We start from the raw sequence: 27,102 nt of genomic DNA on the forward strand, positions 1-27,102 counted from the left end.
TGCCCAGGGAAGAAAAAAGAGAAAAGAAGAGGAGTAGAAACGAGAAAAGACAGAGGTAGCACCTCTTAGTCGGCATCGCATTGACAGCAGATATTGTACAGTAAGTGATGTTTTATTGTGTCTGTTGGCTCTCAAGAAGTCTGCATAAGTAGTAGTCAGTGATGTTGAAGGTAAAAGCGAATGTCGTGATGCGTTTATGAAATTAATGATCAAATTACGTAAATATTACATGTTAAGTTAATGGGAGGTCCGCTATTCCGCCCGTAAAGTCCAATAAATAACCTTCAAAAAGCGGCAAAAACACTCCATTTACATTTTCTGAATATTACCCAAGTATTACTGATATTATTATATAAGCGCTGTCGCAGACAAACTATTTTTAGTGGCACCTAGCTTGTGCTGCCATTTTGAAAATCAAAGGTTGGTGAGCTTCTTACTCGAGTCAGAGCTCGTGAGAGTTTATTCACGATCATAAAAAATGCTTCTCACCTGGATAGTAGAAGGATGAGAACATAATCTGACAAGTTGGTCAACTTTAAACCCGGCAAGGGCGAAAAAAACATGAGGAATATGACTAATTCTTCATCTAAATGGGAATATATCAACATCCTATTAGTCGGCATCTCAGTGACAGCAGACATTGTACAGTAAGTGGTGTTTTATTATGTGTGTTGGCTCTGCATAAGTAGTAGTCAGTGATGCTGAAGGAAAAAGCCAATGTCGTGATATGTTTATGAAATTAATGGTCAAAATACAATACAGGCCAAAAGTTTAGACACACCTTCTCATTCAATGGGTTTTCTTTATTTTCATAACTATTTACATTGTAGTTTGTCACATCAAAACTATGAATGAACACATGTGGAGTTATGTACTTAACAAAAAGAGGTAAAATAACTGACAACTTATTTTATATTCTATTTTCTTCAAAATAGCCACCCTTTGCTTTGATTACTTTTTCGCACACGCTTGGCATTCTCTCCATGAGCTTCAAGAGGTAGTCACCTGAAATGGTTTTCATTTCACAGGTGTCAAAGTTTTGATGCCTTCAGTGACAATCTACAAAGTAAATAGAAAGAAAACGTATTGAATGAGAAGGTGTGTCCAAACTTTTGGCCTGTACTGTACATAAATATTACATGTTATGATGAATGAATGTGCCTGTGAGTACATTACACAAATATTTGGAGATGTTTGGATGTTTTTTTAAGCGTTTTATCGGCAGAGTGGAGCCACTCCTGTAGGCGCCATTGTTAGCTGACTTTTTTACTGTTTAGAATGCATTTTGAAAAAGAAAAACATGTGTGCTTGGCTTACACAATAAGGATTATGAATGATAAGCAAAATTCCCCCAAAAAAGAGCAGTTTCCCTTTAAGGAAGAGTGAACTAAATAGATCCCAGAGCCAATATGTAATACATGTTTGAATGTGATAGGAATGCAGTTCTATGATAAATATTCATTTTCATAATACTGTATGTAAAGAGTGAATGTTAGTGTGATATATATGATGCCTTCAAGAGCAGCCTACAAACTGTGCTCCTAAGTTAAAAATCCACCCCCGCTCCAGTCAAGGGGAATTTGGCTTCTCCTCCCCCAACTCTATCCCAGATCCCCACTTTGTCATTTGCATTGCAAACGTCTTCCTCTCCCGTTGGCAGGTAACTCTCAGCCCTACTTCTCCACCCTACGGTCTGACCTTACATTCCACTCTCAGAGGCGAGTCTGTGCTTCTGGGACGTAGATCTCCACGCTGTCCGCGCTTTCGGTGGCGGAGTTCTGGCGGAAAGAAGCCGCCTTCTTGGCGGCCAGCAGACGCTTGCGGGCCTCTTGTCTCTGCTTCTCCGCCGAAAGCGAAGACGAGGAGTCTGCGCTCTTCTCGCGGCCCAGCGAGGGTCGTCCTTTAGCGGCCGTCTTTGACGCCGGAGGAGGGGTTTTGTCTTGGTCCTGTGATGATGACAGTGACACATAGGGAGGGAGAGTGTTGAGCAAAGAGAGGAGGAAAAACAACAAACAACAAAACTGGGTGGACAAAAAAAGACATTTGTTTTTGGTAACAGAACACAGACGATATCAACAGCAGTCAGTGATGACAGTTTTAGACATCAAGTGGTGACATGAGCGGATATGGAGGTGAGACACAGTAGGTACACAATGCAAAGCAACATTAAAGGAAAGTCCTCCTTCACCACATCCTCTTTTTTTAAAGCACATTCTACAGGTTTTTGGCCGAAATAGATTTAAAAAAAATGTAAAACTTAAAATCCTTTCATGTTCTCAAAATTCGACAGTGCGCCTTATAACCCGGTGCGCCTAATGCACGGAATAATTTTGGTCGTGCTTACCGACCTCGAAGATATTTTATTTGGTGCATGGTTTATTGATAAGTGAGACCAGTAGATGGCAGTCACACATAAGAGATACGTGTAGACTGCAATATGACTCAAGTAAACAACACCAACATTTTATATGTTCCATTGAAAATATAGAACATTACACACGGCGCTCAAAAATCTATCAAAATATTTTAGTAGGACTTTGATACGCTATGAAGCCGCACCGCTTGATAGATTGTACTGTGCTTCAACATAGGAGTATTATTATGGTGTGTGTATAAGGTAAGACATATTATCTGCCGTTTTGCTTCACAATATTATGCAAAAGCAACTTTTCTTAACTTCTGGTACCTGCTGATCTGTATTTGGGATCTGCATAAGTCCTGAAAAATTGCGCACGTCCGCTTTTGTAGTAGTCAGTCACCAAAGCTTCTTCTTTTTCTCTATCTTCTTGTTATGTGACATTCATCCTCCGCTGTTGCCATTTCTAATATAAAGTAGTGTGAAGTTCTTACTTATATCTGTCAGTAAACTTGCCATGAAAGCACTAAAACATACCGGTGTAGTGAGTTTACATTATTCACCCAATCAACTTGAATTATTAGAGAGTTCAGGTTGGACGGTTTTTCACAGGACACATTTTCTGTGTTGTTGTTGCACTATTGAGCCAAAGATGAGGAGATGCTGCTCCGTTATTGATTGAAGTAAAGTCTGAATGTCATTAAAACAGTTAGCTCCATCTTTTGACACTTCTGTCACCCCCGTCCTTGCACGCTACACCGCTACAACAAAGATGACGGGGAGAAGACGATGGAGGCACGTAAATAAGACCGCCACAAAACGGTGCATTCTAAAGCGACTGACAGAAAGTGACTTGAAGATGATCTGTAAAACATCATCTATGCAACATTTTAAACAAAGAACCACCATTAAATGTTATGTAGACCACAAGGAAGTATTTTACATTGAGAAAATAAATCATAATAATATGACCCCATTAATGCGCCTTATAATCCGGTGCGCCTTATGTATGAAAATAGACCCGACTCGACCCGCTCATCAGCAGTGCGCCTTATAATCCGGTGCGCCCTATGGTCCGGAAAATACGGTATACATACATACATATACAAACGTATATAAAAACATATATATATATATATATATATATATATATATGTATATATATATATATTTATACAAACCCCGTTTCCATATGAGTTGGGAAATTGTGTTAGATGTAAATATAAACGGAATACAATGATTTGCAAATCCTTTTCAACCCATATTCAATTGAGTGCACTACAAAGACAAGATATTTGATGTTCAAACTCATAAACTTTAGTTTTTTTTGCAAATAATAATTAACTGAGAATTTCATGGCTGCAACACGTGCCAAAGTAGTTGGGAAAGGGCATGTTCACCACTGTGTTACATGGCCTTTCCTTTTAACAACACTCAGTAAACGTTTGGGAACTGAGGAGCCTCTCAGGTGGAATTCTTTCCCATTCTTGCTTGATGTACAGCTTAAGTTGTTCAACAGTCCAGGGGTCTTCATTGTGGTATTTTAGGCTTCATAATGCACCACACATTTTCAATGGGAGACAGGTCTGGACTACAGGCAGGCCAGTCTAGTACCCGCACTCTTTTACTATGAAGCCACGTTGATGTAACACGTGGCTTGGCATTGTCTTGCTGAAATAAGCAGGGGCGTCCATGGTAACGTTGCTTGGATGGCAACATATGTTGCTCCAAAAACTGTATGTACCTTTCAGCATTAATGGCGCCTTCACAGATGTGTAAGTTTCCCATGTCTTGGGCACTAATACACCCCCATACCATCACAGATGCTGGCTTTTCAACTTTGCGCCTATAACAATCCGGATGGTTCTTTTCCTCTTTGGTCCGGAGGACATGACGTCCACAGTTTCCAAAAACAATTTGAAATGTGGACTCGTCAGACCAGAGAACACTTTTCCACTTTGTATCAGTCCATCTGAGATGAGCTCAGGCCCAGCGAAGCCGACTGCGTTTCTGGGTGTTGTTGATAAACGGTTTTCGCCTTGCATAGGAGAGTTTTAACTTGCACTTACAGATGTAGCGACCAACTGTAGTTACTGACAGTGGGTTTCTGAAGTGTTCCTGAGCCCATGTGGTGATATCCTTTACACACTGATGTCACTTGTTGATGCAGTACAGCCTGAGGGATCGAAGGTTACGGGCTTAGCTGCTTACGTGCAGTGATTTCTCCAGATTCTCTGAACCCTTTGATGATATTACGGACCGTAGATGGTGAAATCCCTAAATTCCTTGCAATAGCTGGTTGAGAAAGGTTTTTCTTAAACTGTTCAACAATTTGCTCACGCATTTGTTGACAAAGTGGTGACCCTCGCCCCATCCTTGTTTGTGAATGACTGAGCATTTCATGGAATCTACTTTTATACCCAATCATGGCACCCACCTGTTCCCAATTTGCCTGTTCACCTGTGGGATGTTCCAAAAAAAGTGTTTGAAGAGCATTCCTCAACTTTATCAGTATTTATTGCCACCTTTCCCAACTTCTTTGTCACGTGTTGCTGGCATCAAATTCTAAAGTTAATGATTATTTGCAAAAAAAAAAAAAAAAGTTTATCAGTTTGAACATCAAATATGTTGTCTTTGTAGCATATTCAACTGAATATGGGTTGAAAATGATTTGCAAATCATTGTATTCCGTTTATATTTACATCTAACACAATTTCCCAACTCATATGGAAACAGGGTTTGTACATACAGTCGCAATCAAAAGTGTACATACACTTGTAAAGAATTTAATGTCATGGCTGTCTTGAGTTTCCAAACATTTCTACAACTCTTATTTGCTTGTGATAGAGTGATTGGAGCACATACTTGTTGGTCACAAAAACATTCATAAAGTTTGGTTCTTTTATGAATTTATTATGAGTCTACTGAAAATGTGAGCAAATCTGCTGGGTCAAAAGTATACATACAGCAATGTTAATATTTGCTTACATGTACCTTGGCAAGTATCACTGCAATAAGGCGCTTTTGGTAGCCACCCACAAGCTTCTGGCAAGCTTCTGCTTGAATTTTTGACCACTCCTCTTGACAAAATTGGTGCAGTTCAGCTACATTTGTTGGTTTTGTGACATGGACTTGTTTCTTCAGCATTGTCCACACGTTTAAGTCAGGACTTTGTCTAAATTTTGTCTACTAAGTCAGGCCATTCTAAAACCTTCATTATAGCCTGATTTAGCCATTCCTTTACCACTTTTGACGTGTGTTTGGGGTCATTGTCCTGTTGGAACCTGCTGAATCAAAAATTGAGCTGTTTGGCCACAATACCCAGCAATATGTTTCGAGGAGAAAGGGTGAGGCCTTTGATCCCAGGAACACCATGCCTACCGTAAAGCATGGTGGTGGTAGTATTATGCTCTGAGCCTGTTTTGCTGCCAATGGAACTGGTGCTTTACAGAGAGTAAATGGGACAATGAAAAAGGAGGATTACCTCCAAATTCTTCAGGACAACCTAAAATCATCAGCCCGTAGGTTGGGTCTTGGGCGCAGTTGGGTGTTCCAACAGGACAATGACCCTAAACACATGTCAAAAGTGGTAAAGAAATGGCTAAATCAGGCTAGAATTAAGGTTTTAGAATGGCTTTCCCAAAGTCCTGACTTAAACGTGTGGACAATGCTGAAGAAACAAGTCCATGTCATAAAACCAACACATTTAGCTGAACTGCACCAATATTGTCAAGAGGAGTGGTCAAAAATTCAAGCAGAAGCTTGCCAGCAGCTTGTGGATGGCTACCAAAATCACCTTATTGCAGTGAAACTTGGCAAAGGACATGTAACCTAATAACATTGCTGTATGTATACTTTTGAACCTGCAGATTTGCTCACATTTTCAGTAGACCCATAATAAATTCATAAAAGAAGCAAACTTCATGAATGTTTTTTTGACCAACAAGTATGGGCTCCAATCATTCTATCACAAAAAAGTAAGAGTTGTAGAAATTATTGGAAACTCAAGACAGCCATGACATTATGTTCTTTACAAGTGTATGTAAAGTTTTGATCGCGACTGTATATTCATACAAACGTGTGCGTGTATATACATGCACACGTTTCGATGTATTTATACACATATGTATACATATATACACATTCATATACACACACATATAAACATATATATACACACATACATACATACATATATATATATATACAAACGTGTAAATTTATACACACAAATACGCACACACACGTGTGTATGTATTCATGTGCATATATGCACACACACGTATACATCTACATGCACATGTTTACATTTATACATATATACACATATCTACATATATAAACATATGTGCAGTTTAAAAAAAACTAAAATAAGGACTTTTGTCGAAGCTAGAACCAATTATTCAAGTTTCCATTGATTCTTATGGGGAACACTGCTTCACTATACAAACTTTTCGGTTTGCGAAACATGTTCAAGAACCAATTAAGTTTGTAAATCGAGGTTCCCGTTCTTAGACAGTAAACTGGTTAGGTGTGCGTAACAACTACACAATGTAATAAAGGCAGATGATTGACAAAATGATCATGCCAAACACACACACACGCACACGCACACGCACACGCACACGCACACACACACCTGACTGAGGGAGTCGTTACAAACAGTCCGTCCATAAACAAGCAGGGATATTGGACAGAGGTCATGCCAGTCAGTACATCCTAGCCATGCTCCACTAAACATCAACACATGCTCAAAGCAGGGCGTAAACACACCAAATGCCCTCTTTGAGATGCATTGTTGCATGCATGTCTTTGGCCACGTTCTATCAGACTGAGACAGTACATCCCACAAAGGGACCTTAAAGCGGAGGTCAAAAAGAAAAAGAAAGTGAGAGAAATGGTGGTGGTGGTGGGAGGAGAGAGGCCGGTTTCGGCGGCTTTCCTACCCCAGCCAGGGCACTGGGCAGCAGGGGTGGGAAGTACCTTCCGCTCAGGGGGTGAGTGGGCGGCCGCAGACGGCACAGGGTGCCAGTCATTGGACTTGAGATGGTAGAGCTCATCAAACTTGAGGCTGATGTCCTCGATGGAGAGCTGCAGCAGGTCCCAGAAACCCGCCAGGTCCTGAGGTGTGGGCCGCGGACTGGCGTTCACATTCTGGCCAAAAGAAGGAATACATGATCATTTAAGTCAGGATGTTTGCATGAAACATATATTGGAACAAAGTCAGCATGGAGGTGGAACATCAGAAATACATGTCAGACACACCCTAGGTCACAGGTGTCAAAGTCAAGGCCCGGGGGCCAGATCTGGCCCGCCACATTATTTATCTGGCCCGCAAACACCTGGAAATGATATGTGTCAATAAAGTACTTCATATTTTCTCACTAAATGTAATGGATTTTTTTCATTTTGACAGAAAAAAAAATGTACTGCTTGAAATTGCATACCTTTTAAACTTTAATAGTATCCAACATTGCAACAAATATTACAGTTTATTATCATACTTTCCAAACATGTTTTTGTCTAAATAAAAATACTTGACTTTACAGCAAACTACCCATCAAATTAATAAGAATGACAACACATTTTACGTTGTTCTTTACAGCATATTACTGTAAATTGAAAAAAACTACTACTGTTTTTTGCGTTAAAATTCTGTTGACTGAGATGCTAGTTTTTTTTACTGTAAAATCTACGGTAAAGTCCAAACTATAAAACGCTACTTTTTTCCAACACTTTGAACCCTGCGGCTTACAAAACAGTGCAGCTAATTTATGGATTTTTCCTTGCTGACGGCCGTTATGCAAATAGTTAAAAACGCAAATAAACAAGCAAATACACTGAAAAGGTGTGTTATTGTTTGTGCTATAGCACCAACTTTTAGACGAGTTCATCCTTCCATTTAGTGTTTTCAACTGGAAGTATAAGTGCCGTTCCGTCTTCTAGCCATTTATAGCATTTCTACTTGCACGGATTCTTCATTCAACGTTTGTACGATTTAAAATATAACTAAAACTGTTTATACTTATTACACCGTCCCATGTGTGATGTCTGTAGGAGTTTTTTTTACGCATATTTGTACGTGCTATTGTAATGTAATCATGCAAGCGTCATTAGCATTAGCTAATATGCTAACACATTTACGAGTGTCTGTGTTAGTATTATTAACTTACGATGGCATTCTTTTTAAAATTCCGTTGACTGAGCTGCCAGTTTTTGACTGTAAAATCTACGGTTGTTGTTTTTAACGGAAAGACGGTACATTTGTTTTTACGGCAAAAAACTGGCAGTTAAATTGCCAGATTAAAAAAATAATTTGTACTGTTTTTCCATGAACAATATAATGTTGTAAAAACCAATGTCAATTTAACACAAAAATTCTGGCAACTAAGCTGCCAGCTTTTTCTGTAACCCCCCCCCCCCCCCCCCAAAAAAAACCAGTGGTACTATTTTTATATTTACCGTAAAATGTTGCAAAATAAAAAAAACACACTTTATTTTACAGTAACATTTTATAAATGTAAAGTTTTTACTGTAAAATGGACAGTCTACTTAAAACAATTTATATAATTAATAATCAAATCCAGAGGCAAATTCATACATTATTCACTGTTACAAGCGGCCCTCTGATGGCAGCCATAACTGTAACGTGGCCCTCAATAAAAACCACTTTGACATCCCTGCACTAAGTTTTGTTTGGATGAAAAAATAGTTAAAATTTTTTTTTATTCAGTTTATGGCAATACAAATGCACACATCAAACAAACATTAAAACATAACATAACCAGACCTTCTATAATCACCACTAGAGGGAGCCATGCTCAATGGGCTGACAAAAGCTCTCAGCTCTTACTGGTGGTGTTTTTTTTTGGTGTTGATGCATGATTAAGTTGAGTTTAACATGCACCAATGTATTATCTATACCAGTGATCCTGTTTAGCGGCAACAGGAGCGGTACAGTATAGCCAATTAACCTAACATACATGATTTGGGAGTGTGGAAAAGAGCCCACACAAGCACACGGAAAAGAACATTGAATAGAAACATTCTAGCAGTGTGGAATTATTATTATTACAATATCATAAGTTGCAGTTGGCTTCGTTTTCCATAAGGCCGCCACGTCATCCCAAAAGAATGGCTTAATGGCTTATTATAAGCTACTTTTACTCCACCCCCACAAAGTCAAAGCGTTTATGTAACAAACCCCAAAAAAATCTGAATAAATATGTGTTTGTATTGGCTCGATAGGTGCCAATGCAAAAAACCCACCAAGTTTTGTTCACAAAGCCCCCGGAACTGCTGGAACTTCTGGGAAATTAAGAGCTGGGCACTTCCGACTGCACTGCGGACCTTGCCCAGTACTACACAGACACACATGTAAAAGACAGATAAACACACACATGTGAATACGTCATGCACAATGTAAACCATACAATCAATATTTATACATGTTTTATGCGCTCAGTGGGGAAAGTGTCATCATATTTGGACCATGTTATCCTCCTTCATGGCATCACAGCTTATATCACAGGTGTCAAACTCAAGGCCCGGGGGCCAGATGTAGCCGCGACATCATTTTATCTGGCCCGCAAACACCTGGAAATGATTTGTGTCAATAAAGTACTTCATATTTTCTCACTAAATGTAAAATGAAAACTGAAATATCTGCTTGACTTAGGATTTTACATCAAATTAATAAAAATTACAATACATTTTGCGGTGTTCTTTACAGCATCCATCCATCCATTTCCTACCGCTTGTCCCTTTTGGGGTCGCGGGGGGTGCTGGAGCCTATCGAAGCTGCATTCGGGCAGAAGGCGGCCTGGACAAGTCGCCACCTCATCGCAGGGCCAACACAGATAGACAGACAACATTCACACTCACATTCACACACTAGGGTCAATTTAGTGTTGCCAATCAACCTATCCCCAGGTGCATGACTTTGGAGGTGGGAGGAAGCCGGAGTACCCGGAGGGAACCCACGCAGTCACGGGGAGAAAATGCAAACTCCACACAGAAAGATCCCGAGCCCAGGATCGAACCCAGGACCTTCGTATTGTGAGGCACACACACACTAACCCCTGTACTACCGTGCTGCCCTCTTTACAGCATCCATCCATCCATCCATTTTCTACCGCTTATTCCCTTCAGGGTCGCGGGGGGCGCTGGAGCCTATCTCAGCTACAATCGGGCGGAAGGCGGCGTACACCCTGGACAAGTCGCCACCTCATCGCAGGGCCAACACAGATAGACAGACAACATTCATACTCACATTCACACACTAGGGTCAATTTAGTGTTGCCAATCAACCTATCCCCAGGTGCATGACTTTGGAGGTGGGAGGAAGCCGGAGTACCCGGAGGGAACCCACGCAGTCACGGGGAGAAAATGCAAACTCCACACAGAAAGATCCCGATACCGTGCTGCCCTCTTTACAGCATATTACTGTAAATTGAAAAAACTACCATTATGTTGCGTTAAAATTGTGTTGACTGAGTTGCCATATTTTTTATTGTAAATGTGTATTACTATGAACCAGGGATGTCAAAAGTGGTTTTGAATGAGGGCCACATCACAGTTATGGCTGCCATCAAAGGGCCGCTTGTAACAGTGAATAATGTATGAATTTACCACCTGGATTTCATTATTAAATATATATATATATATATATATGTATATATATATATATATATATATATATATATATATATATATATATATATATATATACATACAATGTTTTTTTTTTTTTTTCAGGTAGATTGTCGGTTTTACAGTAAAAACTTTCCTTTTTTTTTTTTTTTTTTTTAACAACATTTTACGGTAAATATAAAAACAGTACCACTGTTGTTTGGGGGGGGGGGGGGGGTTACGTAAAAATTTGGCAGCTTAGTTGCCAGAATTTTAGTGTTAAATTGACATTGGTTTTTACAACATGATATTGTTCATGGAAAAACAGTACAAGTTCTTTTTTTATTCTGACAACTTAGCTGCCAGTTTTTCTACCGTAAAAACAAATGTAGCGTCTTTCCATTTACAGTGGATTTTACAGTCAAAAACTGGCAACTCAGTCAACATAATTTTAACGCAAAAAATAGTAGTAGTTTTTGTCAATGTACAGTAATATGCTGTAAAGAACAACGTAACATTTTATGTCATTTTTATTAATTTGATGGGTAGTTTGCTGTAAAGTTAGGTATTTTTATTTAGACAAAAAATGATTGGAAAGTATGATAATATACTTTAATATTTGTTGCAATAATGGATGCTATTAAAGTTTAAAAGGAATTCAAGCAGTACATATATTTTTTCTGTTGAAATTAAAAAAATCAATGACATTTAGTGAGAAAATATAAAGTACTTTATTGACACATATCATTTCCAGGTGTTTGCAGGCCAGATAAAATGATGTGGCCCCAGGGCCTTGAGTTTGACACCTGTGCAGTAAATGGACAGACGGTATTTGTTTATACAGTAGAAAAACTGGCAGCTAAGTTACAAGAATAAAAAAAGAACTTGTACTGTTTTTCCATGAACAATATATTGTTGAAAAAACCAATGTACATTTAACACAAACATTCTGGAAACTAAGCTGCCAGCTTTTTCCGTAAAAAAACAAAACAGTGGTGCTGTTTTTATATTTACCGTAAAATGTTGTAAAAAACTGCGATGAGGTGGCGACTTGTCCAGGGTGTACCCCGCCTTCCGCCCGATTGTAGCTGAGATAGGCTCCAGCGCCCCCCGCGACCCCAAAGGGAATAAGCGGTATAAAATGGATCGATGGATGGATGTTGTAAAAAAAATTAAAAAACACAATTTTCCAGTAAAATGTTGTAAATGTGAAGTTTTTACGGTAAAATGGACAGTGTACTTTAAACAATTTATATAATTAATAATGAAATCCAGAGGCAAATTCATACATTATTCACTGTTACAAGCGGCCCTCTGATGGCAGCCATAACTGTGATGTGGCCCTCAATTACCATGAATTATTAACGTGGACCCCAACTTAAACAAGTTGAAAAACTTATTTGGGTGTTACCATTTAGTGGTCAATTGTACGGAATATATACTGTACTGTGCAATCTGCTAATAAAAGTTTCAATCAATCAATCAAAATGAAAACCACTTTGACACCCCTGGCTTATATGGATACTAAATGCCTTGGCCTATCAGCAGTGCTGTGTCAAAACTAGGACACACATCAACCCAGTGATTGGTCAGGAAAGTTATAGCAATGTAAAGCAGATTTAAGACTCAACTCAAATGCAGGACAGGATCAAACCGTTTTTGCATCAGGTTCATTTGTCTTCACTTGGGCACATTCTGAGAGGCTGATGTGGAACACTAATTTAACCTGGAGTTTTAATCAGGTCCGGGGTAGATTTGTGTAATTCCAGGGATTATAGGCGTTCTGGTGTGTGGTATCCCCAGGTATAACTGCTTCATCCCCTCCATGCTGGGCATGTCTGATAGAGCGCTTGTACGATCTAAGGCAGAACCCCAGAACCCAGCCCTGAGCCACGTGACAGGGTTGACAGCAGGTGATGGCTGTAAGGGGCTCACTATCTGGGGTTCATTCAGAGGGCATGTCTTTGATTTACAAAGATTCTGGTTTTACTGTGGTATTTTTGCCTGAATCATGTTGGATATTGACAAAACATTAGCAAGTGCGTGCGCCAAACAACAATGGTTATGCTATTATTAGTATGGCACCCTAAGCACTAAAGACCCTATCCTCCCATTTGTGCTGTGGTGTGTTCTTTTCTGTGCTTGAAGTTATGCTCGTTTCTCTTATTTGTCTTTCCAGTCTGTAGGGTTGTACCGGTATACTAATGAATCATATTCGGTACTATACTGCCTCTAAATAGTACCGGTTACCCCCGCTCCCACCCCTTTTTTTAACAAGCATGATGGCGCCTTGTCGTCACATCGTGACACTGCTGGTTTTACGAGCAGGGGAGCACACACACAGAGTACTTACAAGCAGTCACGGTGTGTAGACAGAATAGGGAGAATGGACGCATTTTGGTGTAAAAAGTAAAAATAAAGGTGAACTTATAACACTGAAACGCCCTCAGGAAGAGGTGCTTTAAGACATGGTTAGCGGCTAACATCCATCCGCAGTTGGCAGTGTTTTAGCTACTTCTAAACCACTAATCCTCGCCTCCATGGCGACAAATAAAGTAAGTTTCTTACAAGTGGCTAAACATGCTTCACTACACACCGTAGGAGGATACAATAGCTCACCGGCGTCACAATGTAAACAGATGCCATGGGTAGATCTACACCTGACATCCACTGTAATGATACCAAGTACAGGCGTGTATCGAGTCGACACTACTGTGATTACATCTATATTTTTTATTGTCACAAAGTTTTTTTTCTTTTTAATTCATATTATATTCATAAACTCAGGAAATATGTCCCTGGACACAAGAGAACTTAAATTATGACCAATGTATGATCCTGTAACTACTTGGTATCGGATTGATACCCAAATGTGTGGTATCATCCAAAACTAATGTAAAGTATCAAAGAAGAGAAGAATAAGTGATTATTACATTTTAACAGAAGTGTAGATAGAACATGTTAAAACAGAAAATAAGCAGATATTAACAGTAAATGAACAAGTAGATTAATAATTATTTTTTACAGTTTGTCCCTCATAATGTTGACAAAATAATAGGTAGATAAATGACACAATATGTTACTGCATATGTCAGCAGACTAATTAGGAGTCTTTGTTTGTTTACTTACTACTAGAAGACAAGTTGTCTAGTATGTTCACTATTTTATTTAAGGACTAAATTACAATAATAAACATATGTTTCATGTACCCTAAGACGTTTCGTTTAAATAAAGACAATAATTAAATTTTTTGTGGTCCCTTTTATTTAGAAAAGTATCGAAATACATTTTGGTATCAGGACAACCCTTCCAGCCTTTGTTTAGTTTTGGAGGACATTGACCAAACAAATCATGAATACAAAAGTCAGCCTTACCCTCCTCTGAGAGCTGGTTGTCCTGGGTCTCCTGGTCCATCTGCTGGCACCATCCTTCCATGCGTCCCGTTTCTGCCTGCAGGAGCTTCAGGAACCAGTGGCCATCTCTCCGACATAACGTGCCCCCTCCACTGACACTTTGGGGGACATTGCTGCTGCTGCTCTCCAGCCACGGTTCTGGGGGCGGGAGTGACGAAGGGTCCAGCGCCGGGTCGAGACTTTCTGAGAAAGAGGAAGAGCTACTTCGTGTGGTGGAGCGGTTGAGAATCTGCCTGGGAGGTGGAGGCGAGGAAGCTTCACCGGAGATGTCGCCGTTGTCCAAAGAGTCCTGCCCGGGGGGAGAGCTCAGCGACTGGCTGGCACTACTAACCATGACTTTCTTCTCAGGGGGTTTGGCCTGACTAACGTGGGCTTGGACAGGGGTGTCCTGTGAATAGGAGTCTGTGACTTGTTTGGAGGCCATGCTACTTGGATGACTGGGCCTGAAACAAACAAACATGGTGACAATTCGCCCTGAAGAACATGCAGTTCTTTACAAAAAAACGATGAAAAATGAATAAAGTATCCAGAATTGTCTCTAGAGCACTCATTAAGTGATCAATGATCCCCAAGAGACACGTGTTTAACCTTAGGCTGGAGGATCTCCGCTGGTGATTCAGTCAGATGATGAAAATGATAAGACAGGAAGTGCAAAGGCCTCAGGACTGTGGGGATTGTTCGAAGCAAAAAAAGAAGGAAGGGCATGTCAATGTGCACAAATTTTACAACTAGGGCGGTCAAAAATAACGAGTTGATTCCTGATTACTGTAAAGCTGCTACTCTTTTCCCTACATAAAAATGTATTTTCCTTAATTTTTTGTGCTCAATAGTTTTGAATAAACCTAAGCAGAGACACTGAAATGTTGTGTTATTGTTTGTGCTATGGCGCCATCTTTTAAAGTTAAAGTTAAAATACCAATGATTGTCACACACACAACTAGTTGTGGTGAAATGTGTCCTCTGCATTTGACCCATCCCCTTGCTCACCCCCAGTTTGCTCACTGCAGGTGTTGCCGGTTGGAAATGTTTGTCCGGTTTTAATACCTTGACCAGGAAGTAGAACAGTCCATAGGGTTTCTGCTCAAAAGGATTCTTCAGTCGTCACTCCAAGCAACGTTTGTGAGTTTTACAATTCATACTTACTAAACTGTCCCATGTGTGATGTCTGTAGGAGTGTTTTCATGCATATTTGTACGTGCTATCGCAACGTAAGGACGCTGGTGTCGTTAGCATCAGCTTATATGCTAACACATTTACGAGTGTCTGTGTTAGTATTATTAACTTACAACGGCATTCTTTTTGTATTGTTTCAGTTTCACAAATTCCTCAGTAAACTTACCAAAACGTCACTGTGGAGTTATTGAGTCTGTTTAGTTGATTGGAGAACTAGCTTCTACAGCTAATGGATCCATGATGATGACTTCTGTTTTGTTTGATCAGCCGTTTTACTGCTGTGTTACAGGCACCGTTTGGAAAAAATTAATAAACATTTACAGAATTTTACTGTGTAACTAACTCATGTCGCAACGTATATAGATCCGCGGCTTATATAGAAAATATATTTTTCTTCTAAAAAATTCTGTAAATAAACATTTACAGAATCTTACTCTGTAAATAACTCATCTCCCAACATATATATCTGCGGCTTATAGTCCGGTGCGGCTCATATATGGAAAAAAGTATTTTTCTTCTAAAATTTACTGGGTGCGGCTTATATACCGGTGCGCTCTATAGTCAGGAAAATACGGTACACACTATAGTGTCTTCAAAATGTGTATTTTGTATATAAAATATGGTCTTTTGTTGAGGCTATAAGCAATTATGCATGTTTACATTGTTTCTTATGGGGAAATCTGTTTCACTTTACGAACATTTCGGTCGGCGAACCGTGTTCATAGATTGAGGCTCCACTGTATTAACTTACAATGGCATTCTTTTCATATTGTTTCAGTTTCACAAATTCCTCAGTAAACTCACCGTGGAGTTATTGAGTCTGCTAAGGTGATTGGAGAGCTAGCTTCCGTGGCTTGTGGGTCCATGACCATGACTTCGGTTTTGTTTGGTTAGCCGTTTTACTGCTGTGTTACACACTCCGTTTGGAAACAATTAAGGTATGTAAATAAACATTTACATAACTTTACTGTGTAACTAACTCATCTCAAAACATACAGTATATATATGTGGCTTATATGGAAAATATATTTTTCTTCTAAAATTTAGTGGGTGCAATTTATATACCGGTGCGCTCTATAGTCCGGAAAATATCGCATTATTCATGTATACATGCAGATTAAGCACACTATTTTAAAAGCACCTTTACAGTAAGCGCAGGTGGTTATACGGTCAGTAATTCACTGCTTATGACTCCCATTGGTGTGCGCGCTGGCAAATTTCACTTCAAAATACACGCAGACTGGACTTTAGATTAAACTGTTAGCAAATTTTGAACACATAAATGACGTGCAGTCACAAAATACATTTTCTTGGATGAAATTCTGATAATATTGCGTTTATGTCCAAATGTAAGTTAATTTAAATCAAGCAAGCAATGGCTAATTGTGATTAATCTGATAAAAATAAGAATTTGACAGCACAAGTTACAACGTAAAACAAAGTGGGAAAGTGTTGTCACAGGTCAGGTGACCAAAAGCATCATGCAGTAGAGCAGCAGGAGACAGTATTATGTATAAAAGGTGGGATAACACATGACATCATACTGACATGGAATCATACCACTTCATTCCTGTTACATCATATGGACACAAGTATTGAGACAGTAGCACTACAATACTCCATTTAAGATTGGACTTTCCCGCTCAACATGCAGCTTTTCCAACTAGGTGGGATCAGTTTGGGGAAGGACTTTTTTCTTCTTCCAGATCATTACCTCTCGTGTCTCAATATTCGTCCATATAATGTAGAAACTATGTGTTCACAGGCGAGTTAGATTTTTTTTTTTAATTTCCATGACTTTTGCCAAAATGCTAGTACAAACTCTAACATTTATTTGAAATGCAAAGAGCATTACAAAAGAATGATAAGTATTACCATTCTTGTATTTACCATTATTAGAGATGCCTGGATCGGGATGATTTTTGCCTAATCTTAACTTATCTTTAACCTAGCTGTGTCTGAATTATCTTTAACCCAGCTGTGTCTGAATTGTGCTCGCATGAAAGGTCCCTTCAAAACAGATACCTGTACATGCTTAGGGATGCACAAATCTATTTTCAGAATGCGTGGAGCCGCTACGAGTTAGGCAAAAATTAGCGACATTTCTTCCACTGCAGGACGAGGACTAGAAAAGCGGGCTACACACTAACCAGGACAACAGAAGAAGCCATGCTCATCGCTATAGCTTCATTGTAAAGTGGGGGTGATCCATCCAAATATCAAAAGGTATCGATACCTGGTAAATAATCGATACTAAAGTGATTGACTCGCTGTTTCTTCCCCCAATTTTATTATTGTTTACAAAATCAGGGAGCGAGTCCCTGGATACAGGGAACTCTAAGGGCAAAAACCAAATGATTTAAATAGGAGGAAATGTGAGGAACTCGCATGGCTGCCGTTTGTGTGACCCCAAGATGCAAGAACCAGGATGAGGATGAGCAGGTAAGATGATTTTAATAATAAAACAACAGAGAAATGTAGCAGTCTTGCATACAACAGTTCCTAACATAGTCTATCGTCGAGCACTGAGGAGTGCTCGAGTGAAAACATAAATAGGCATCTGCTGATTGGCAGCAGGTGTGGACCGGCTGCCAATCACCGGCAGGTGAGGAGAAAACAGTGCTCAGCGGAACCAACAGGAAATATAACAAAATAAGAGCACTGACAGGAAGTAAATACAAAAACATGGAAACAAACCGAAATGAAGTGACAGATCGTCACAGGACCCCCCCCTCAAGGAACAGATTCCAGATGTTCCCTGGAAACAAGAACGGAAATAAGTCCAAAAATTACGGGAGGGAGGAGGGAGGACATGGCGGAGGGTCGCCAGGCCAAGTGTCCCCGCAGCCAGCGAGGGAAAGTCAGGTGGCGGCGACGCGTTGAACGCCGCTGGAACTGGCGAGGCGGGCGACCACGGAACGGCCACATTAGTGGCCGACAAGGAGGCGGAAGCCCGTGGTACCTGAGCACCAACAGCTGCGAAGGTCCACACGCAGGTTCTGCAGATCGCTGCCGACAGCGCGGATGAAGTCCATAACACCGCCACATATTTGGCGGATGAGGAGGAGGTCGCGCAGCCGGTGACGATGATGATGACCATGAAGATGGCGGCGCCCTGCGAAAGCCCGCCAGAGACGATGTGGTTGTGGGTGGATCCGCTGCCGACCAGGAAGATGGCGGTGTCATGCGGAGTCCCACCGGTGACGCGGAAGATGTCCGCGCAGTGCGAAGGCGCGCCAGAAAAGATGAAGGTGGCGGCGCCGTGGAAAGAGACGATGATGTCTCCGTGGGAGGAGACGATGGCGGGGATGACAGCGGCGTGTGCTTGGCTGCACTGCTGCTGGTAGTAGCCCCCCCTCCACTAGGCGGTTGCCAGACGCCGTCCACCACTGGGAGAAGGAGTTCTAGGTTTTTTATGTCCCCCGGTGCGAAAACCAGGGACGGGCGGAAAGGGGCCAGGAGGAGGGAAAACGACATGTCCCTCGCCGAGTCCCAGCAGGAGGCCAGGAAGGACATCACGGTGGGCTCCACTGGAGCCTTCGCCGGACTGGCAGGATGAGCGGGTGCTGGAAGGGATAGCAGCCGTGGTGCAGCTGCTGGAAGCTGCCTTGGAGCAGGAACGGGTGCTGGGCACTCAGCCGGTGTTGGCCGTTGTGGCGCCGCGACCGGCGTGCGACGCGGGGCTGCGACTGGCGTGCGACGCGGTGTGGGAACCGGTGGTCGACGCGCTGGCACAGGCGATTGCCGTGGAGCCGGGACAGGATGCACAGCAGGCGACGGGGAAGATGGCGGCAGTGGCCGCGCCGGTCGGAGATCCGGAACCGGTGGCCGAGCTGGGAAGAGCGAAGGCGGCGGTGGCCTAGCCGGTCGGAGAGCCGGAACCGGCGGCCGAGCCGGGAGGAGCGAAGAGGGCGGTGGCCTCGCCGGTCGGAGAGCCGGAACCGGCGGTTGAGGCGGAGAGGGAAGGTCCGAGCCTGCTGTGGGCTGGGACCGCACAAACCTGGCTTTTAAGTCCTCCAAAAATTGTGCGGTCCAGAAGGTCGGCTGTGCATCGCCGACAGGGGTTCTCGCGAGGACACAATATTCTGGCTCGACGATACTGTGAGGAACTCGCATGGCTGCCGTTTGTGTGACCCCAAGATGCAAGAACCAGGATGAGGATGAGCAGGTAAGATGATTTTAATAATAAAACAACAGAGAAATGTAGCAGTCTTGCATACAACAGTTCCTAACATAGTCTATCGTCGAGCACTGAGGAGTGCTCGAGTGAAAACATAAATAGGCATCTGCTGATTGGCAGCAGGTGTGGACCGGCTGCCAATCACCGACAGGTGAGGAGAAAACAGTGCTCAGCGGAACCAACAGGAAATATAACAAAATAAGAGCACTGACAGGAAGTAAATACAAAAACATGGAAACAAACCGAAATGAAGTGACAGATCGTCACAGGAAAAAGTATGTTTTGCTTTTGTTTGGCTATTTAAAAAGAAAATTGTATGTAACATTCAATACCACAAATATCATTTGTTAGCTGATTTCCAACCCTACTAGCAAATTATAATTTGAGTTAAAAAGCTTAAAGGGGAACTGCACTTTTTTTTATTTTCCCTATTGTTCACAATCATTATAAAAGACAAGAAGAAAAAAGTTGGGGTTTTTTGCATTTCAACACATACAAATCAGTTCTTTCTTGGTGGCTAGCAATGCAGCTAATGTTAGCAATCAATTTTATCTCTAAATCACTTAAAAAATGCATTCAAAAACCGTCAAGAATACTTAATTTACGTTGTGTAACCTGTATAATAACCAAGCTGTAGTGACATTGTTATTGTAAGAGTCAACACTGAGGAACTATTTTTCTCTCGTAATAACATAACACATCAGCGTGCTTCAGTATTAGCCGTAAATGCTAGCTACGGAAAACGATAAGCTAGCTTTTACGTCGGCACGAACACATTTGAGTTTGTAATGCACAACACAATGTGATAGGACACCAATCTGTACAGAGTGAAAAACATGAACAATTATATTACAGCATCTGTAAAGTATTATTTAATGTTTTGTTTGTACACAGCTCGCCAGACAGCGTATGTATTGCAGTTGTAATAACACACAACGTGCTGCGTGAATCATGATCAATATTAAAGTGACTCACTGGATGCTGGCTGGGAACGTTTTCCCCAGTTTATTTGGGTAAGCACTCCATTTATGTCGAAATAGCAATGGCTTCACGTTCCACATTTTGCAGCTTTGAGTTACACCGACCTCACGCTCTCCACTTACGTCTGCTCCAACGTCTCACCCTTTCTTTGGTCTGGCTTCTAGAAGCAGCAGTTTATCCTCAGTATATTCAGTTTCAAAAAGATAAGGTTGTGAATCCTTATTTGTCCAAAAATAGTCGTCTTTGTTGTCTGTTACCAAGTCTGCCGTGATTACAAAACACTACCGTTTAGATATACTTGCAGTGTGTATATTGTACATTATACATATTATTATGAAGGTTTCTGTTACAATATTATATATATATACTTGCAGTGTGTATATTGTACATATTACATATTGTTTTGAAAGTGTATGTTACTACATTAAATATATACTTGCAGTGTGTATATTGTACGTATTAAATATTGTTATGAAGGTGTCTGTTACTACATTATATATATACTTGCAGTGTGTATATTGTACGTATTACATATTGTTATGAAGGTGTCTTACTACATTATATATATATACTTGCAGTGTGTATATTGTACATATTACATATTGTTATGAAGGTGACATAGAGATAGAGATCAGAGAGCATAAGAATAAGTATCTACATTTGAATATTTACATTTGATTATTTACAATCCGGTGACGACCATTAGCCGCATCTTGCAAGCGTTTTTGTCATCTTTAGAATATAAAAAAGAAAAAAAAGACACGTGTTCTTGTCTCATAATGATTGTGAACGATAGGCAAAATTCCCCCAAAAAGTGCAGTTCCCCTTTAATAAAACTGTGTTTGTGTTTACTTTAGTTACTTGCTGAAAAACCTTTTCAGTTCCATATACTTCTAGAAAAACGTTTTACAAATAATTGGTTCGCGACTCAATATGGGATCATATCTGAAGCCACAACTGCTGATCAGGACACCCTAATTATTCTTCCGACAATATGTCACAAATGTAACCAACCATACATGTGCCAGGAATGTGTTTGAAGAACAGACAGATTTGTGTGTGCGGCTATAATATAAATTCCTCACGTTGTTACAAGGACAGGAAGAGGACTTACTGCCACCCGTCCTCCACCTGTACTCCAATGGACTGAAACTTGGCCAGTGGTGGGGTCTCTTCTCGTGGAACTTCTTGTATACAGTCCACCTCAGAGCAGAAAATACACATCATTAAATTAGGAAGAATCAGGACTGTGCTAAAATTAAATATTCAACCCTTTACTGACTTTAAACAAATTGTGTTTTGAAAATGTCAGGCTCAATTGTCATTCTGGCTGCGTATTGTTATTGTGCAGAAAGTGGAAAATGGAGGAAGGCACTGTTGTTTCAGGACAGGCAGAACAGGAAAAGCTAAATATGGATTCATCATATGCGAGTGTGAATGTTGTCTGTCTATCTGTGTTGACCCTGTGATAAGGTGGCAACTTGTCCAGGGTGTACCCCGCCTTCCGCCCGAATGCAGCTGAGATAGGCTCCAGCGACCCCCCGCAACCCCAAAAAGGACAAGCGGTAGAAAATGGATGGATACACAGAGCCCCATTTAGGCAAAACTGTGTGAAGTAGTGCATGTAAAATATCATTTAATGACAAGACGCTTTAAATCACAAGTGTCAAAATCAAGGCCCTGGGGCCAGATCTGGTCCGCGACATCATTTTATCTGGTCCGCAAACACCTGGAAATGATTTGTGTCAATAAAGTACTTAATATTTTCTCACTAATTGTCATTGATTTTTTTCATTTTGACAGAAAAAATATATGTACTGCTTGAAATTGCATGCCTTTTAAACTTAAATAGTATCCAATATTGCAACAAATTAGGGCTGGGCGATATATCGATATACTCGATATATCGCGGGTTTGTCTCTGCGATATAGAAAATGACTATATCGTGATATTGGAGTATACGTTCTCACGCAGTTGCTTTTAGCTGCGGGGCATTAAACTGCATGCGTTTCTTACTCTTTCCTGTCTCTCCTTCTCACAGAGACTTTAAAACAAGCGCACCTCCTTACATACGTCACATACTGTCACGTGAGCAACGTCACACGCTCCCGCGGAGCGAGAGGTAGCGACATGGTAACGTTAGCTGTGATGCTAACAGCTAACGGTGTGGTTTGAGTGGTAATACGAGAGAAAGAAGGTGCGAATCTGGTAACAAATGGAGGAATAATTAATTCCCAAGAAAAACAGCACGGGGTCCATCGTCTGACGGTGGTTTGGCTTCAAGCGGGAATATGTCTTTACATGTCAACATCTCCGTTCGGTGCCACACCAACTAAATGCCGGAGCAACTATTTCCACATCAACACCGTAGGACATATACTATTTGATATGCAGCTCATTTTTATGTGACACTTATTGAAATATCTTGTGTGTCATCATGCACAAAAGTGCACTTATAGCTTCTTTCTGTACAGAAAGTGCACTTTAATTTAGTGTTGTTTTGATATGTCATCTTAGTGACATCATGCACAAAAGTGCACTCATAGCTTGTTTTAAAATGTCTCTGACAATCTTGCACTTTCTGTTTTGGAAATGACATGAATGTTTGTGCCACTGCTTAATAAATACAGTTTTGCTAAATTGACTTAGTTGTGATTTCCCTCTCTGCATGAAAGTTTAAAATGAGCATATATTAATGCAGTATGAACAAGAATGTTTTAATGTAGACACATAGAATCATCATACTGCTGTGATTATATGCATCAAGTGTTCATTCAAGGCTAAGGCAAAATATCAAGATATATAGCGATATGGCCTAAAAATATCGAAATATTAAAAAAAGACCATATCGCCCAGCCCTACAACAAATATTACAGTATATTATCATACTTACTAAACAATTTTTGTCTAAATAAAAATAAATACTTAAATATCTGCTTGACTTATTACTTTACAGCAAACTACCCATCAAATGAATAAAAATGACAATACATTTTACGTTGTTCTTTACAGCATATTAATGTAAATTGAAAAAAACTACCGGTACTACTGTTTTTTGCGTTAAAATTCTGGTGACTGAGCTGCCAGTTTTTGACTGTAAAATCTAGGGTTGTTGTTTTTAAAGGTGTATAAAGGAAAGATGCTACATTTGTTTTTACGGTAGAAAAACTGGCAGCTAAGTTGCCAGAATAAAAAAAGAACTTGTACTGTTTTTATTAACAATATAATGTTATAAAAACTAATGTCAATTTAACACAAAAATTCTGGCAACTAAGCTGCCAGCTTTTTCCGTAACCCTCCCAAAAACAGTGGTACTGTTTTTATATTTACCGTAAAATGTAAGAAATTAAAAAACAACAATACTATTTTCCAGTAAAATGTTGTAAATGTGAAGTTTTTACTGTAAAATGGACAGTCTACTTTAAACAATTTATATAATTAATAATGAAATCCAGAGGCAAATTCATACATTATTCACTGTTACAAGCGGCCCTCTGATGGCAGCCATAACTGTGATGTGGCCCTCAATGGAAACCACTTTGACATCCCTGCTTTATATGAAATTTGACCACAAAGCCTTTCTCGCTTTGTCCACGATAAGAATATTAAGGTATATTTCTCCTAACAGTATCATCGTCTCCCCCGTGGTGCACAGTGTTAGTGTTTACCAGCTCATTCGACTTACAGGTATTGAGCCATTATATTGAAACATAACTTATTAAACTAAACCATTTATTTTCCATGAATTAGTTTCAGCACAAAACATGGTTAGAATCGAGTGTAAAAGCGTGGCAATAAGGGCGAGGTTGCCTCAAAATTAGGGATGTAACGATATGAAGATTTCATATCACTGTTATCGTGACCTAAATGATCAGTTATCAGTATTATTGTTGCATGTGCTCAAAAAGTACCTTTCCATCCATTCATTTTTCTACCGCTTGTCCCTTTCAGGGTGCTGGAGCCTATCTCAGCTGCATTCAGGCGGAAGGCGGGGTACACCCTGGACAAGTCGCCACCTCATCACAGGACCAACACAGATAGACAGACAACATTCACACTCACATTCACACACTAGGGCCAATTTAGTGTTGTCAATCAACCTATCCCCAGGTGCATGTTTTTGGAGGTGGGAGGAAGCCGGAGTACCCGGAGGAAACCCACGTAGTCACGGGGAAAACATGCAAACTCCACACAGAAAGATCCCGAGCCCAGGATCGAACCCAGGACCTTTGTATTGTGAGGCACATGCACTAACCCCTGTGCTGCCCAAAAAGTACCATTACACACTAAAATCGTTTGACCAAGCTACTTTCTTAAAATCAACTAAAATAAATACACACTGTTAGAAAACCTACAAGTTGCATGTTTTGTAACATTTTTTTTATATGACAAGTGCATAACGAATAAAATGGATCATTATTTATTATGCCTGGCGGGCGTTCTGGTGTCCTACTCTGTTTAGCTGTCTTTGAACGCACCGTAAAAACACTCCCTCACATATACAGGTGAAAGTCAAACCATTAGAATGTGGTGTGAAAGTCCTTTCATTTCAGCAATTCAACTTTGAACGTGACACTAATATGTGATATAAAGTGAAATATGTGAAATTTTTATTTGTTATCATTTTGATAATCAAGGTTGAGAGTTGTTGAAAACCCAACATTTTCTGAAAATTTCAATTTGAGGTTTTCATAAGCTCTAAGCCATAATCATAAAAATTGTATTAAAAGAAGTCTTGAAATAACTTAGTTTCATGTTACGAGCCTATGCCGTATAATAGTTTCACCTTGTAAATTAAATTGCTGGTATAAAAGGGACCTTTGCACGATATTGCAAGTTTTTGAGTCTCACCTGTATATATTAGGGTTGTACGGTAACCGGTACTAGTATAATATCACAGTACTAATGAATAAAAAACGGTACTATACTCTGTTTGAAAAGTACCGGTTTCCGGGCAGGACAGCGCGTTGTCACATCGTGACATTGCTGGTTTTACGAGCAGAGGAGCATGTTCGGCAGTGCGCACGCACGGAGTACTTACAAGCAGACACGGTGTGTAGACAGAAAAAGGAGAATACATGCATTTTGGCTTAAAAAGTAAAGATAAAGGTGAAGTTATAACATTGAAACGCCCTCAGGAAGAGGTGTCAGAAGGGGAGTATAGTACCGTTTTGATTCATAAGTACCGCGATACTATACTAGTATCGGGAAACCGTACAACCCTAGTGTGGACTGTTGTTTAAGTTAAAGTACCAATGATTGTCACACACACACTAGGTGTGGCCGCGCCCGGGAATCATTTTGGTGATTTAACCCCCAATTCCAACCCGAGGTGCTGAGTGCCAAGCAGCGAGGTAATGGGTCCCATCTTTGGTATGACTCGGTCGGGGTTTGAACTCACAACCTGCCGATCTCAGGGCGGACACTCTAACCTAGGTCACTGAGTAGTGTTGTGTTTCAAGTGGCTGTGCAGATTTTCCGTACTCGAGCACATTGGGCAAACTGGCTTTTCTGTGTTGATAGTCTCTTCTTGTTCCAAAGGTTTAAACTGAAATATTCCCACACTGGTGCAGTGGCATTTGGTTGTGTGACCATTTTGTCCATGTTAGCTGCTACATGCTAACTACGTAGTTGCACCGTGTGATGCTAGCAGGCCAGCGGCCCTGCGGAGCTGCACAAAGAGTCAAAGACACTTAACGAGGACAAGACAATTCACCACCTTCTTTTCATTCCACTATAGCAGAGCTTGGCAGAATATTTGGACTCGGGGGCCACATTGAAAGAAAAAATGTGTCTGGGGGGCCAATGTGTATGTGTGTATAAATGATATATACACATTTAGCAGTAAAAAATTTCTGCTGTACACTATGTGTGTTTGGGTCCCTTTTTTTATCAGGAACACTAAAAAAGTTATGACAGACCACCTAAAAAAAAGGAATGGAATTTTACAGTTTTTTACTGAATGGGACACCCAAAATGTACATGAAAATAAATAAAGTGATATTTACAATATTATCTATGAATAATAAAACACTGAATATTAACAACATATGAACATCTTTTACTTCTCAGACCAGCTTCTCCATAGTTGTGTATCTTTTACAATCTAGCAAAACACAAGTGTAATAAACACCTAAAATATGATATATTATCACTTTCATGCAGAAGTCTGTTGTAAAAATCTGCTTCCGCATCTGTTCCTGACACACGCGTTTCGGGCTGGCTGCTCTGAAAACAAACCCCGCCCACTCTGCTTTGTTCTTGGTCTGAGCTGCTGATTACCGTAATAACTCCTATAACACTCAAAAGTGCAGATTTCAACCATTAAAATACTTTCTATAGGTCAAGACTTACGGTCATTTAAAAAC

The 27,102-nt window shown here is 40.4% G+C and overlaps 1 protein-coding gene across 5 annotated transcripts in view; it reads right to left on the minus strand.

Annotated features, from left to right (window-relative positions):
* Positions 1-442: 442 nt before the first annotated feature.
* Positions 443-27,102, minus strand: part of dlgap4b (discs, large (Drosophila) homolog-associated protein 4b) — a 363,341-nt gene continuing 336,681 nt past the window's right edge. For 4 of the 5 annotated variants that reach the window (XM_061984691.1, XM_061984692.1, XM_061984690.1 and 1 more), the window contains 5 exons: positions 21,849-21,937; positions 14,362-14,843; positions 9,626-9,717; positions 7,340-7,510; positions 443-1,946 (listed from right to left, as the gene is read on the minus strand). In XM_061984691.1, coding sequence (XP_061840675.1) covers positions 1,713-1,946; positions 7,340-7,510; positions 9,626-9,717; positions 14,362-14,843; positions 21,849-21,937 — 1,068 coding nt within the window. In that variant the 3' untranslated portion in view covers positions 443-1,712. Of the gene's footprint in view, positions 1,947-7,302; positions 7,511-9,625; positions 9,718-14,361; positions 14,844-21,848; positions 21,938-27,102 lie in introns of all 5 variants that reach the window. The other variant, XM_061984695.2, reaches the window with a different exon arrangement.

The sequence above is a fragment of the Nerophis lumbriciformis genome, linkage group LG23, assembly GCF_033978685.3.
Source record: "Nerophis lumbriciformis linkage group LG23, RoL_Nlum_v2.1, whole genome shotgun sequence".
Classification (NCBI taxonomy): Eukaryota; Metazoa; Chordata; class Actinopteri; order Syngnathiformes; family Syngnathidae; genus Nerophis; species Nerophis lumbriciformis.